Source organism: Prionailurus viverrinus, chromosome C2, assembly GCF_022837055.1.
Source record: "Prionailurus viverrinus isolate Anna chromosome C2, UM_Priviv_1.0, whole genome shotgun sequence".
Lineage (NCBI taxonomy): Eukaryota > Metazoa > Chordata > Mammalia > Carnivora > Felidae > Prionailurus > Prionailurus viverrinus.
In genome coordinates, this window is record NC_062569.1 from 45495898 (window position 1) to 45510961 (window position 15064).

The window sequence follows — 15064 nt, forward strand, 5'->3', positions numbered from 1 at the left end:
TGGCTTCTCAATCATCAGGCACCTGGGCCTCAGGCCACAGTTACTTCTGTTGTGTGGCTCTGCCATTCTCATGCTTGGCTTGCACCTCATAGTTCAAGATGGCTGCTTCGCCTTCTGCCGTCGACTCTGCATTCCAGGGTGTAGGAGAGGGAGAAAGGTAAAGGACATGCCCTTTAAGGGAATGACACAGATTTTGCCCTGTGTCACTTCTGCTTCTCTTCCACAGGCCAGAATCATGTGGCCATTAATTGGAAGGGAGTTTGGAAATACAGTCCTTAGCTGGGCAACCATTCATTCTCCTAGGAATGTTTTTACTACACGGTTAGGGCAGAATAGCTGTTAGGGCACAGTGACTAGCTTCTGCCATGGCTGCTTATGTTTACATTTATGTTTGTATGCGGACTCCAGGAGTCTCCCTCCGGATCTGAGTTTAATGTTTTGCCTTTCCCTCACCTCCATCTGCATTCTGGCTTCTCTTCCCTTTTCCTCCCTATCTTCTTGGAAACAGCTTGGTGTGGGAATCCATGTGACCACATTCCTTCAGGTCTGGTGGTTCTGATCCAGACACCCACCCTCCCGTTGTTCATGCATTCCTATCCGTGCAGTCACTCATCTCCCCTGCTGCCACCCCCCAACACCCACACCCACGCCCACAGGCACATATTTGGTGTTGTAGTTCAGGAGGCATGGGTTTTTAGTCCTGCCTCCGTTATTTAGTCCGTATGTAACCTTGGGTAGGTCTCCTCAGCTTTGTGAGCCTCATCTTCCTCACATGGAAGAAAGCATCATTGCGTCACAAGAAAGAACCCTTGCCTAGCCTCCCTTCTGTGATGACTGAGGATGTGAAGCGTCATGAGGAAGTGCCTGGGCTTTAATAAAGAAGAAGCCACATTACTGGAAAGTAATGGATGGAGGGAACCCTTGTGCACTGTACTTTCCCTGAATCTGATCTCACCGACCTTCTCACAGAGGGAGCCTCTAGGGGCCATATGTCGCACATGACACATCCCAGTCACAGCTGGGTGATCCTGATGCAGAATCTTGTCCTGAATAGGCTTGATTGCTTCCTTTGGAAACATGCATTTGGACTCAAGGGTCAGGTGATGGTGATAGTTAGTGGTCGAGGTGTGTAGGGACTTTCCACAGTCCCTCAGGTCCCGGAGTCTTCTCTGAGCCCTGGAAGTCAGCAAGCCTTTGTACTCGGGGAGATACCTTATTTCTTCAATACATTTCACTTCTTTGCTTACATTTGTTACAGTGGTTTCTCTTCTTTTTTTTTTTTTTTTTTTTTTTTTTTTTTTTTAATTTTTTTTTTTTTTTCTCAACGTTTATTTATTTTTGGGACAGAGAGAGACAGAGCATGAACGGGGGAGGGGCAGAGAGAGAGGGAAACACAGAATCGGAAACAGGCTCCAGGCTCTGAGCCATCAGCCCAGAGCCTGACGCGGGGCTCGAACTCCCGGACCGCGAGATCGTGACCTGGCTGAAGTCGGACGCTTAACCGACTGTGCCACCCAGGCGCCCCAAGTGGTTTCTCTTCTTAGCTAAGCATTTTGATTATTGGGAAATCTGGCAAAATTTAACATTTGGCACCCTCATCTTAAAAATCTGTGCCCTTTCACCCTCTCACAAAGTCAAAGGTCAGTTGTGGTTCTTCCTGGGGTCATGCTTTTCCCCCAGTCAAAATCAGCCATTTAGAAAAGGCTCCAACAGCTATCACTGACGCTGTAAAAACATGAAGAGGTTTTGGATAAACACCTCCCCTAGAGGGACCATGTCATCCTTAATTCTAATTACATAGTAAAATATATTTTTCCCTGAGGCTCCCGGGTGGCTCAGTAGGTGAAGCGTCCGACTCTTGATTTCGGCTCAGGTCAGGACCTCACCATTCATGAGTTCGAGCCCCACATCTGGCTCTATGCTGATGGTCAGGACCCTGCTTGGGATTCTCTGTCTCCTTATCTCTGTCCCTCCCCTGCTGTGCATACTCTTTCTCTCTCTCCAAATAATAGATAAATAAACATATATATATATATATATATATATTTAAGTTTATTTATTTATTAAGTATATTATACACACACACACACACATATACATGCACACACACACACACACATACACACACCCCAATAAAGGGATTTTATGTATCAGAAAAGAGAAGAGGGTGGAACTTTCTGGAGAAAGGGAAGATCTTTGAACCCTCTCCACTTCTCCTTAAGATCAGACTGTGTGTGCATGTGCACATGTGTGCACCCCCACACTTGCACACATCCGTGCCACACTGTGTGACCACAAGCAAGATCAGCTATCCTGCGTTTGAAGACAGGTGACCTGACTCCTCATGTATTTACTGGGTGATTTCGGCTTCCCTTTGAGGCACCCCTCAGGCATCTAGACCTCCTTGTGGCTTCTCCCACTGCCCCCACTGACCTGTGGGCCCCACCTCTGAGGCTCTAGTCCTGCATTCTGGCCTCTCACCCCTCACCCACCTCCTGACATTCAGGTGGCTTGTCTGAGGTACAATAGAACAGACTTTCACCCAATGACAGGAGAGTTTCTTCAAGCTATTGCAGAAAGGGAAAGAGACTGAACTCAACTCTGAACACGGCAGTGACAGCCAGTTCCCCACTCCTCACATTTGGCCAAATGCTGAATCCCAACTACTTTGCCTCATAAACAGTTCTGCATCCTCCACTATCTGTGTCAGCCTCTCTCCTCCTGGGTGAGTTTCTGCAAAATGGTCTTGTTGCAAGTTGACCGATCTCTGTGTCTATCCCTCCTCAACGGCCCCTGCAGGTGGTTCTTCTGTTGTAGAAATCCAACTTTGTCCTTTCCCTTCGGTGACCGGCCGGTGAAACTGCCAGCACGCGTGGCCCTTCACCAGGGTCAGGGCTTGCTTCCTCCACGCCGCCCATGTGCAGCTGGCCTCCGAGGGACACTGTGCACCCCCAAACCACAGCCACACGGTGCATCTAATCAGCATTGTGGTTGCCTTCTCACGCTCTTACCTCAGCTTGCTAAACCGACACGATCCTCCCTCCCTTCAGCGGGTGAATGAAACCTCGGCTCAAGGCAGTGATTAATTTGACTGGGAATCTGGGGTGTTTACAGTTCACAAGGTGCTGAAGAGACAGCTTTAAACTTTCTGAGCAGGGAGCAGATTTGGAAAGCCCCCAAGGTGCCCTACACAGAAACTTCCGGTTTCCAAAGTGAGCCTTTTAAAGAAAAATGGCAAGTAGTACTAACAGAAAGGAAGAAGGAACACAAGGGAAGAAGAAACCTCGAAGACTGGATGAGCAAGGAATACCAACGGCTTAAATCACTGACTGTCCACCTGCTTGTCTCTGTGGTCTGTGTGGAGGAACCCTGCACAGAACAGACTCCCAAATGACCACGAGGTGGGGCCACTGGGTTATGGCAGGCCCTGGTACCCTCCGCTCACCCTTGTGCCCCCCAAGTGGTGCTTGCAATGATGTGCGCTGCCCGGCCTGGCAGTACTGTGCCCTCAAGAAGAGCCGGATTCCGGGGCGCCTGGGTGGCGCAGTCGGTTGGGCGTCCGACTTCAGCCAGGTCACGATCTCGCGGTCCGGGAGTTCGAGCCCCGCGTCAGGCTCTGGGCTGATGGCTCGGAGCCTGGAGCCTGTTTCCGATTCTGTGTCTCCCTCTCTCTCTGCCCCTCCCCCGTTCATGCTCTGTCTCTCTCTGTCCCAAAAAAAATAAATAAACGTTGAAAAAAAAATTAAAAAAAAAAAAAAAAAAAAAGAAGAGCCAGATTCCCTTGAGTCTTCAGCTGATTTAGTTGTGAGGGATCCTAGAGATCTTTCAGGGGGATCATCTTTCATGTAGCGAATACTCCAGCTGTGGATTGAATCCTGACTCTATAGCACATGGCGGGGGGGGGGGGGTGCAGGCGTGTTCTGGACGCATGGGTACGACTTTGACGAGAGCTGATGCACACGAGGCTTCTCCTTTTGGGTTGGAGAAGAAAACTTTATAGCGAGGTGTCTGGAGAGGAGAGAAAAGGGGGTTGCGACAGGAAAGGATGCAGCCATGTGTGTGGCATTTTTGTGTCATACTCAGCCTGTGGGTCTGCCTTTAAGATTTTTTGGAAGATACGTGAGCTCCCAGACACAAAAAAGGCTGGCCAGGGGAACAGATGACGAAGTGTGTCACAGGGTTGACGAGGGGCTCTTCTCCCCCCCACCCCCCCCACCCCCAGTCTGTTACAGACCTGAGTGCACTCTGGATCCTTAGGGTTGCAGAGTACCCTTCATGGAACAATCCCTTTGCTTGGAGGCCTTGGAGGCAGCTAGGCTGTGAGCTGTCTTGGTGTAGACAGACTTGTTTCTGAGGAAACAGTAGGACTTAGACGCCCCCAGAATGAAACGGGAGGGATGTGAGAGAGAGGGCCTTGGTTCTTTATTTGGCAGGGGGCTGACTATTAACAGCCATAAAGGAGCACCTGCGTGGCTCAGTTAGTTGAGCGTTCAACTTCGGCTGGGGGTGGGGGGTGGGGGGGGTTCGTGAGTTTGAGCCCCTTATCGGGCTCACTGCTGTCAGCACAAAGCCCACTTCAGCTCTTCTGTCCCCCGCTCTCTGCCCCTCCCCCACTTGCACTCTCTCGAAAATAAATAAACATTTAAAAAAAGCCATCAAGATTTGGAAATTAAATCTAGTATGATTATATTTATGTTAATCTACTGGGGGAAGTCCAAGGACGTTTAGATTAGTTTCAGATAAGCCCACAAAGGTCAGGAAAATTAGGCATGCTCTGCTGTGGCAGAACTGGTGAGAATAGAAGTTTGGGCCTGAACCAAGTCTCTCTTCACCTTCAGTAACTGGTTCAACTTGCATTCACTTACTCAGAAAATGATCTGTATTTTAGCAGCAGCATACCTTCTGCGATTATTGAAAACGGGTTTAAGTTCTAAGCACAGGGACCATGCCCTGTGCTTCTCTTTCCTATGGGGCACAGGGCCAAAACGTAATCATTAGCTTATGAATCATTTGATTCACTCGTTAGAACGGACATCAGCTTCTTCTCTTGCGTGTTGTGGGCAGCTGCTGGCAAGAGATGGGGAAGGTATGGCAGTACAACAGACCTTGTGTCTCAAAAGCATCACCCCCTTCAACATGGAGTGAAGACCCTGTTAGATTTATGATTAGACCGAAACCAAGAAGCGTATATGCATGATGGTAGGAAGGGGGACTCCGTTTAGGGACATCAGCAAAGATTAGAAGCAGTCAGCTTTCTGGAGCAGAAAGAGGGATTGAAAATTGGCCACAGTCATTCAACAAATATTTATCAATTGCTTAGTGCACATCAACGGTGGTTATTCTAGGGACCGAGGATTTAGCAGTGGACAACACAGAATTGATTTAAGGTGAAAGCATGTTGAGGATGGGATTATATTTATTTACATCTCTCCTTCATAGCCTTGTAGTCCTAGGATGATAAAAAGTCTTGAATTTGTAAAATGTATGTGCCTTGTTCTAAAAACTTAAAGCAACTTATAAAGTAGTATAAAACTCATCCAGATTCAAATGGAAGTGGAAGAGATCGGTAAATAACTTTGGAAAATTTTAAAAGCATTGGAACCCCAAACCCAGCAGGAACAAGGCTAGTTATGAGGCATGCACCCTTGAAATCCCAGAAACAGCACCAAATGAGCCACAGATGTAGCTTTAGGCTTTCCAGTGACTAACCTGCAGTGGGTGATGATACCATTGAAACAAGTAAACATCCTCAGTTCTTTGGAGGAAGCATCATGAATCCTAATAAAGACCAGAAAGAAACTTCTCTCTGAGAATCTTTCCCAAACAGGGTACTCTGTGGCTGAGCTATGGGACTAAGGTAACAAGCAAAACACGACTCAGAGGAGACTGGGAGAGCTGCCACCTTGGATTGAATGGCTGAGTCTTTGTGAGTTCATATTCCATCTCCAGGCAATAGCTAGGGGCAAGGATGCCCGCGGTAAGTCAGTCCCCGCAGTTTTGTTCAGCAGATATTAGACACGCGGGAAAGGTGTGGCTATCGATCTTGCACGTGTTTCATGAGATAAAGAACTTTAATGTGATTCCCAGAATAGCTGGAAGCAAGGTGGGATGGAGATAAGAAGGTTTGACTTTAGCTCCTTGCAGAGAAATGTGTGTTTGTAAACATAATCAGAATATCTCAGCTCAAGCCATTTTGCTTATATGGCTCCTTATATGTGTATGGGTTTGGCCTTAGGCATCCGTGAAGGGAGGAAGGATGGAAACATTCTGTTGTGTTTGATAGGATGACTAAATCTAGAAATGAAACTACTTTACCTCGTCAGTAAAAATCATCAAGTGTTTTTTTTGTTTGTTTGTTTTTAAGGAAGTATTGTTCAGTCAACTGGATGTCTGTGCATGAGATACACAGAAAAAGTTAAGCTGGGCCTCCGTGTGTTTCTTTCAGTGTATCTCAGTGTCTGCCTCTGATTTTAGAAAACAGTAAAATGGGTTAGAAATGATGGTCACTCATAAAACAAGAAACTAGAGTAAAGGACTCGTAGGAGTAAAGATTAATATATAGGATACAGAATCACATAACCAATCATGGCGGGTAGTTTTCGGGTACCAGCCAAACTCACACGTTCTTCTGTTAGAACTCCCCTGATACACGCACATGTGCACACATACGTGTCCATGGCGGCTGTGACTCATCCCTCCCTCATTTCAGCTGTGCAGAGCATGGGTGGGCATCTGACCGAGAGAGGGGATCGAGAGGCTGGACTGCACCATTCTGACTCTGTCTCTCTCTCTCTTCCCGCCCCCCCCCCCCCGCCCCCACCCCATGCACTCTTGCTCTCACTCTCTTGCTTTTTGCTTAAGATGTTTTAAGTGGCAGGGCACCTGGGTGGGGGGGTGGTACTCAGGCAGTTAAGCATCCAACTTCGGCTCAGGTCATGATCTCACAGTTCATGAGTTCGAGCCCTGCATCGGGCTCTGTTGACAGCTCGGAGCCTGGAGCTGCTTCAGATTCTGTGTCTTCCTCTCTCTCTGCTCCTCCCCCATTCACACTCTGTCTCTCTCTCTTTCTCTCTCTTTCAAAAATAAATAAAACATTAGGAAAAAAAAGATGTTTTAGGTGATTTTTGTTTCTCATATTAAATGCTCCCTGATCAAGATACTAAGTAAACTAGGAAGATTTTCTTTCCTTTGATGTACAGGATAGAGGATTAGGGGATATAGCATAAATATATTTTATATTTTATATATTTATGTATTTGAAAAAGGAAATAGCAATATTGGAGGGGCAGCCATGCCCCAAGGAAATATTGGGGGGGCAGCCATGAAGTTTGATACAAAGTAAAAAAAAAAAAAAAATCTGAAGCAAAGAGCTTCCGGTTTAGTGCTGATATGTGTGGAGGGATATTTCACCGTTTCTGTCTGGTGTGTTTTTCTGCTCCCCTGTGCTCACTTCATTTCTTCATCTGTACTCCAGAGACCTCTGCCCAATCTAAGCACATAAGCTTTGGGGAAAGGGAGTGACTATGGTGAACTTCAAGGGTGATGCTAAGTTCAAGAGTCACTAGTTCAGATGGGGAAATAGAGTCTGAGACATTCTTGTGGAATATGTCTGCTTTTGTTTCCAAACTAGCTAGAAAGTTCCTAGGGTTGGGAATGGGTGGGAGGGAGAGAGGAGATCCTCCTAGATTAAATCTAGAATCTGTGCTGGAGTCTTCTTCCAGCACCAGAGAACATTGGGGAAACTGAGTTGGTGCCTACTTGTCATCCTCATTGCTTCTCAGGTGAAGCCCAAGATGACAGCCAGGAGGAGGTCTCCTGCCAACCGACCTGCAGGATGGACACTATTCTGGGCTCCAAGACTTCACTAAGGCTTTGTCTGACCCAGAACTGTGGACTGTCCTTCCTCCAAATACCCTGACCCCTCAGGAGGGGGAGAGCGAGGGGAAGTAGTGGTGTGGAAGGGAAAATGGCTGCCGGACTAACCATCACCCACATAACAGCTCCAAATGCGCACAGTGACAGAACTGCCCTCTCAGCTCTTTCAGATACATTAAAGAACTTCACTTGGCGTTCGTTTTTTTTAATGTTTATTTTTGAGAGAGAGAGAAAGAACGAGAAAGAGAGCACTAGTGGGGGGCAGGGGGAGGCAGAGAGAGAGAGGGAGACATTGGATCTGAAGCAGGCTCTGCACTGACAGAGGAGAGCCCGATGTGCGGCTCGAACTCACAAACTGTGAGATCATGACCCGAGCTGAAGTTGGACACTTAACCGACCGAGCCACCCAAGGGTCCCTGGCATTCTTTGATTAGGTATGCAGTTGTTTACCATTTTGTGGAGATTGAAACTCTAGGATAATTGTTGAATTTTGGTAATTAATGTAGTTAAGGGATATCATTGGACTACTTGGGGTTTTTTTTTTTTTACTGGCAAACTTAAAACTCTGTCTTTAATAATAAATTGAAGCTTTGAAAAGAAAATAAGGATAGAGAGTGTTCATGGATATTCTTCTCTCAACAAAGGATTTTTTTTAATGTTTTTTTCTCATTCTTTTTACATTTCCTCCCCACAATCCTCAGTGCCTCATAGACAGCTAGATCCATTGTAGATGTGAGATAAAAATGGTTTTGAATGATTGAAAAAGGGTTTATTAATCATTGTTTGGAAAGAATCCTGAAGGATATCGGCATAAGCAAAGTGTTCATTTCCTCTTTAGATATTTATGCAGAAAATTCACTCTCAAGTCTTCATTTCAGCTGGTGGTGGGTAATATGGCCACAGGGTCACAGCTTCACAAAGGATAGTGGCCAGACAGGACCTAGTGGTGGTGGTGGAGGGTGCTCCTGACCCCAGGCTACCAATGAAGAGGCCTGGAGAATGTTTCATTGGCTTGAAGCAGAAGAGCTTTGCTAGAAAAGAGAGCCTTGGTGGCCTGGCCAAGGTGAGCTAGGCTGCAGCAACGAATAACCATCCGAACTCAGTGGCTTTATAGGAAGTTTCTTTACCAGTCTTGTCACACTCTGGTACAGGTCCTGAAGCCTGCCTCTGTTTTGTAGGCTCGCTGCCTGGATCCCATGACCCCCGAGGCTACAGCACCGGGCAAGGACACAGCTGGAGGATGGTGTAGGATGTTCTTCAGTGCCAGGATTGAAAGTGGCATGAGTCACTTCAGCCTATACCCTATCCGTCCAGACTCACTTACTTGACCGCAACCACAAAGTGGGCTGGGAAATGTGGTTCGGCTGTGTGCCTACGAAGAATGTGGGGGAGGACACGTAGCATTTGTCTGCCACAGAGAATCAGGGTGAAAGAGTGACAGCAAAGGAGTGGGACGAAAAGAGCACCTGTGGGATGGGAACTAAGTGTACATGCCCGCTTCTCTAGGGGCTTCTGGCCTGGGATGTGCAACCGACACCATCCTTCATTCTACTCGGCTAAATGGAAGGATAGCGACTTAAGTGCAAATTAGTGAGCTGTGGCATCCTGGAATCCATACCTGCGAATTAGATAGGAGACCCTTTTTTGCATAGGTACAGTTAGTGACAAATCGGAACCCGGGGACGTGGCAAGTGTGGGGTGAGCCGCCTGTGGGCACCGAGACTGCATGTTCCCATAGGGCTGGTGCCCGAATTACTTGAGACGCCCAGGCCACCGCTTGGTGCACCTGCTTACTGCGCCAACTGGAGGACAGAGGGGACAGAGGCTAGTGGGAGCCCCCCGGGTCTCACTCTCCTCCAGAATTAGACTCATGGCCCGCAGTGGAAGGACACATCTACCGTTCTGGTCACTTTCAGAGCAGATCGAGGCCCCTTACACCAAGATTCTAGCAAAGAGACATAATCCTTTGAGACACTTGCCTTTTAATTGTCAGGTGGTTTTCACCACAGCACGGCTATTCCCACGGGGTCTCTACAACCACTGCCGAATACTGTCGGATAGGCTCCGTAGGCAACGCTCTCTGGAGATTTCTAACTTAGGTCGTCCGCTCAGCCTCGGACTCATTCAGTCTTTCCGAATAGGTTGGTGAGTCCCAGCTCTGGGCGGGACACTATATAGACGTACCTGTAGATGTACACTTAGATGTTATCTAAGGGAGAGTGGCGGTGGGGGCGCAGGTGGGGGGGTTGGGGAGGGATGGTCACGAAGTCTGTAAATCAGAGCATACACTTATTAAATTTACAGTAGCACTTTTAGGAGCAAGAAGGTGTTTCCTGAGGGGAAACTTCATCCCAGAAGCCAGGGCCCCACGCCTGCCCAGTCTTTCTCTCTCTAGTTTCAAGGAGCAGGTACCTGTTTCTCTAAACTGACCAGCATTGCTTTGTCCCTTGCCACTTGGAGGAGGCGGCTTATCTGCTGAACCAGCCATCACCCCTGATCCAGAAACGACTGCCATGTTGAAAGGGGTTGAGAACTGGTATGCCACCAGATCAAACACTGAGCACCCACACAGTGCAGGCTCCAAACATCTAAATAGAAGGATGGGGGACAGCAAGGGAGTTAGAAAAAACAGGCCGATGGCTTGGGACTGGCCTTGACGAAGCATTTCTGTAACAACCACACTTTTACCTGTACTGGATCTTGCTGGAAGGGGAGAAGTTGGGGACAATTGAGAGAGAGGTTAAAGCACCCTGATTTCCGGCGCCCAGAGTCTCTCCCTTGCCTCTTACTCAGGTTTCCATCAGTAAATGGTCCGGACCATATCCGTTCTAATGGCAACTCGCGCTTCCCTCGAAGCTGGTGCACCCTGATACTGCCCCGGCGAACCCTGATACTGTCCCTCCACCAGAGTTGGGAGGGGGCAGCCCCCCACCAGGCTCTCCCTAAAAACACGGGCAGAGGGAGAGGAGAGGAATCGCCCTAAGATTGTGTAATGTGTGAGCCACCAGCCAGATTGATCCGCCCTGAATGCTTGTGAAGTGACTTGAGAGCAGCTGTTCTGAGGGAGCAGATGGGGCCATGAGAGCAAAAGACCTTTGTGGAAAGCGCACAGAGGTGAGGCGCCCTCCTCCTCCTGTAGCCCGCCCTGTCTGCACTTGTTTAGTCCCGAAGCTTCCTCCTATGGCAGTGAACGTGTCTTGCACGTTCACTGCAGGGGGTACCCCGAACGACTTGGGACGGCTTTCATAGCTCCTCCCCGTTCCTCCCCCCACCCCCACCCCCACCCCCACCCCCACCCCCATCCTGGCGTGATGAGCCTGGGTATTCTCCGAGCTGATGAGGGCGGCTGCAGACAAGTGGAAAGGAAACCGACCAACAGACCGTGGAACTGTGTTTGCAGCCCCAGAGCCAGCAGGGGGCCCCGCATCCCTGAGAGAATGTGAGGATGCTGGCTGCCACCTGGGGAGGGAGGTCGGACACAGCATAATGAGTGTCACTCTTCGGCGCCTTTGATCCCCATAGAGGGAGCCACAAAAGGAGTCCTGGCCAGATCCCTCTTCTAAGGGTCACAGGCCACTGGAACCACACATTTCATCGGAGAGAAGAAAGGGACACAATGTAAGCGCACTCTTCTGAGGGCCCAGATTATATCTTGCTTTATTTTTGTGTGTGGCACGATTTGCAGGGACCAGCAGCCCTGCCTCGACTTCCCATCCAGGGACCATTGTTAGTTTGCCTATTAGGTTCTCATTAGATTTTCAGCCGCTGCTCCGACTTTTCTCTTTTTACAGAAGAGAGAACAACTGGGGACTTGTTTCCTGAAGAAAGCGTGGTGTTAGAAGTTTTTCAAACCTCTGAGAAGAGAGAGAGGTCAAATGAGAATGTGGGGGCCTGGCTTTCCAGGATCTCAGGCCAATTACCGCGTGGGGAAGGTCCTTGGGCCTTCCTGCCCCCTCCCAGCTACGGAGGCTTCTGTGTTTAACTGTTGCGTGAAGACTTCCAGCACTGGACTCCACTAGCCTGAGCTAGAATTAACATCCTTTCATTGCCAGACTGACTTGTGGTCTTCTAGAAATTCTCTGGGTGTATTTCCTGAATGAAGGCGTGGGGACAGGCATCTGGAAAGTAAAGGTGTATTCTGATGTCAGCCTATGGGCCACGGATCACCAACACAGCAAGTTACTTATCAGGGATATAAGTAGTCATTTGTTTCTTGTAAATTGTTCCAAAAGGGAAAAAGTATTTTTTTTTTAAGTGAGCACTTTCAGAACCTCTTGTATGGCGGCTAAGTACCCAGTGGCGAGGGGCCTGGTGGTGTATTCTCTGTCATTCTCTGCTTCTTCCTGAGCGCTTTCTTGAGGGCAGCAGGTCAGGGACAGAGGAAGTGTCTGTTTGGACTCACTTGTGGTCTTTGGTCAGCTGCAGGTCAATTTCATGGGTAATTCAGGAAAAAGAAAATGGGCTTGGGTCATGCTTTGTGACAGCCAGGCCCAAAACCGAGATGTAGTGATACCATCACAATCCCAGAATGTAATGTAATTTTCATAAGTGGGAATTAGTGCTTAAAGACACTAAAGTTAGAAACAACAGCCCCAGTGAGTCATTTGCATTAAGTTTACTAAGAAGAGTCATTTTGCATGATTCGTCAGTGGTCCCAGCAAGTATGTCTGTTTAAAGTACTGTGTTTCCCCACCCGCCTTTTTTTTTTTTTCCATTTAGAGGTTTGCAAATTTTGACCAACAGCATGGATAATAAGACTGTGCTTTAAACGAACTTAAAAAAAAAAAAAGCATGTGGATACTTTTCATCAATGCTCACTTAGTGCACTATCATTTTAGGAAAGCCATTCCAGCTTTATTTCCTGGCATCTCTGGCAACAAATGTGTGGATGTATCAGAAATCGTATTTGTTTGTATTAAAACATAGTCCCCACGCCTTTTCATTCCTTCCTGATGGAGCAGGCATTTTACACTTTGATGCGTACATAGGGTAACAATTTGTCCCTTCTAGTCAAGAGCTTTAAGCACGCAGTTCCCATGAAGTAAAACAACCTTCTCAAACCTTCCTTCTGCTCCCCTTACTGAGCCTGTATCCTTAGTACCTCATTTGTAAACATTGCCACGGAGGGCTTGGATGCTTTCATTTGTGCATCTGAAAGGACGGACAAAATTAACCATTTCCAAGTGACCAGAGCAAGTCGACTCCCTTACTTGTCAGATCACAGGAATAGTTGCCTTTCAGTACATTAGATCTGCAGCTACATTGGTCGTCTCCGTGTCTTTAGATTTTGCAAAAGGAAACTGAAATCCAGCAAGTCGTATTAAGAGCCCATTCAAAAAATGAACAAAAAAGCAAATGAAAACAACCCAGAACGAAGCGGTGTATTTTTCACTTTGCGTTTTGTAGGCGTAAGTCCCTTCTTTATCATTTGCGATTTTTTCTGAGAGGTGGTGGATTTTCACTTCAGAGGCAAACAGTATCATGACAAGACAGCCACAGGAGCCTGCAACAGAAGGAGCAAACAATGTGTTGTCACAAATATTTCCCGATTGTAAGGGGCAGGGAAGAGGGTCAGTGTGGAAACTAAAGAAAGCCTTTACCATCACCCTCGTTGGCATCCTTCTCCAAAAATACAGCATTTCACATTTGTAATCATGAGCCTGATTCTCCAAGTGATGGGCAGGGGGCCTGAGTTATGTCCGTGAGCAAAGAAGATTTGGTGGAGGTGGGGAGGGTAGAATCTAGCTGATGTCACGAAGACTGGGAGATGTTCCTCTCTGTGTGATGAGTGGGCTGAATGGCTGGCTGGGCACCTTCAAAGCACAATGGTGGGATCCGGCTACAAAGCAGCCACTGCTGTGATGTGACTTTAAGAGAACAAATTTCTCTGTACTTCACAGACCATGCAGAAAAAATTCCAGCCATGCAGCCCCCTTATGAAAGGGCCTAGGGCTTCCTTCAGAAGAGTTCCATGACCTCTCCCTCAGAAGGGCTCCTCTCTCCTCCAGCTCCCACCTGGCCACGGCTGCCCAGAGGAGTCCCTGAGCAAAGGGAGCCATACATAAAGCATTGAGGCAACAGTATCTGTTCTCCTTGTGTCTAACAAAACTCGGGATTTTTACCTGGGTGTGTGTGGCTGCCTTGAATAAAGGCCTCACTCTTTGGTTGAGAGGGGCGGGGTGAGGGCAGGAAAGTTTCCTTGAAGTATGCATGTATCAGATGGCTGCCCTGTCTTCTCCCCCTTCCTCCTTCCTGTAGCTGAAATATGGATGCAATGGCTGGAGCTCCAGCAGACATTTTGGACCAGGTGGCCTCAGAAATGGAAGCCATGTACTATAGAAAAACAAGAATGGAGGAGTATGGATTTCAGACACCTGGAGCTACCAGGCCGACCCTAGACTTCAAACTCTAGGTTTTTATGTGGAAGAAAAATAAATATCTATTTTGTTTAATCCACTATTATTATTTTTCCCTCATGTACTACTCATTGGTAGCCTAATCTAATCTTTTTTAATTTTTTTTTTTTTCAACGTTTATTTATTTTTGGGACAGAGAGAGACAGAGCATGAACGGGGGAGGGGCAGAGAGAGAGGGAGACACAGAATCGGAAACTGGCTCCAGGCTCCGAGCCATCAGCCCAGAGCCTGATGCGGGGCTCGAACTCCCGGACCGCGAGATCGTGACCTGGCTGAAGTCGGACGCTTAACCTACTGCGCCACCCAGGCGCCCCTAGCCTAATCTAATCTTAAAGCTGTGGTGTGGGTGATCTCCTTGCAGGACAGGGGCACTCCATACTGAGTGGTGCCTGGAAGTTCTGAGAGGCCCTCTCCCTGAAGATGGAGAATGGGAGACCCCCAGATGGGTGGGTGGCACAGAGGACAGAAGCAGGTGGTAAGTGGATAGCAAGGTGCTCAGGCCTTCCACAGCTAGTGTTGCATCCCGGGCCACCTCAGTGGGGGTCGAGTTAATAGGAGACTTGCTGAGATGGTCTTCTAACTTGGGTCAAACCAGTTTGGATTCGGACCCTGATTCCTCCACTTACTCTGTGAAATTAGGCAATTTTAATCTCCAAGTCTCAATTTTCTCATCTCTAAAATGTGAATAATGGAGATGATGCACAATTAGCACTTGTCATTAGAATTGACACACATAAATGCTTACTAATCAGTAACTATTCCTACGCTTTTTA

The 15064-nt window shown here is 47.8% G+C and overlaps 2 protein-coding genes across 20 annotated transcripts in view; one reads left to right on the plus strand and one right to left on the minus strand.

Annotated features, from left to right (window-relative positions):
* Positions 1 to 15064, plus strand: part of MED12L (mediator complex subunit 12L) — a 699797-nt gene that overhangs the window by 184596 nt on the left and 500137 nt on the right. The window lies entirely within an intron of this gene.
* The window catches only part of CLRN1 (clarin 1), a 39637-nt gene continuing 37685 nt past the window's right edge, over positions 13113 to 15064 (minus strand). For both annotated transcript variants that reach the window (XM_047875208.1, XM_047875209.1), the window contains one exon: positions 13113 to 13378. In XM_047875208.1, the coding sequence (XP_047731164.1) occupies positions 13113 to 13378 (266 nt within the window). The remainder of the gene's footprint in view (positions 13379 to 15064) is intronic.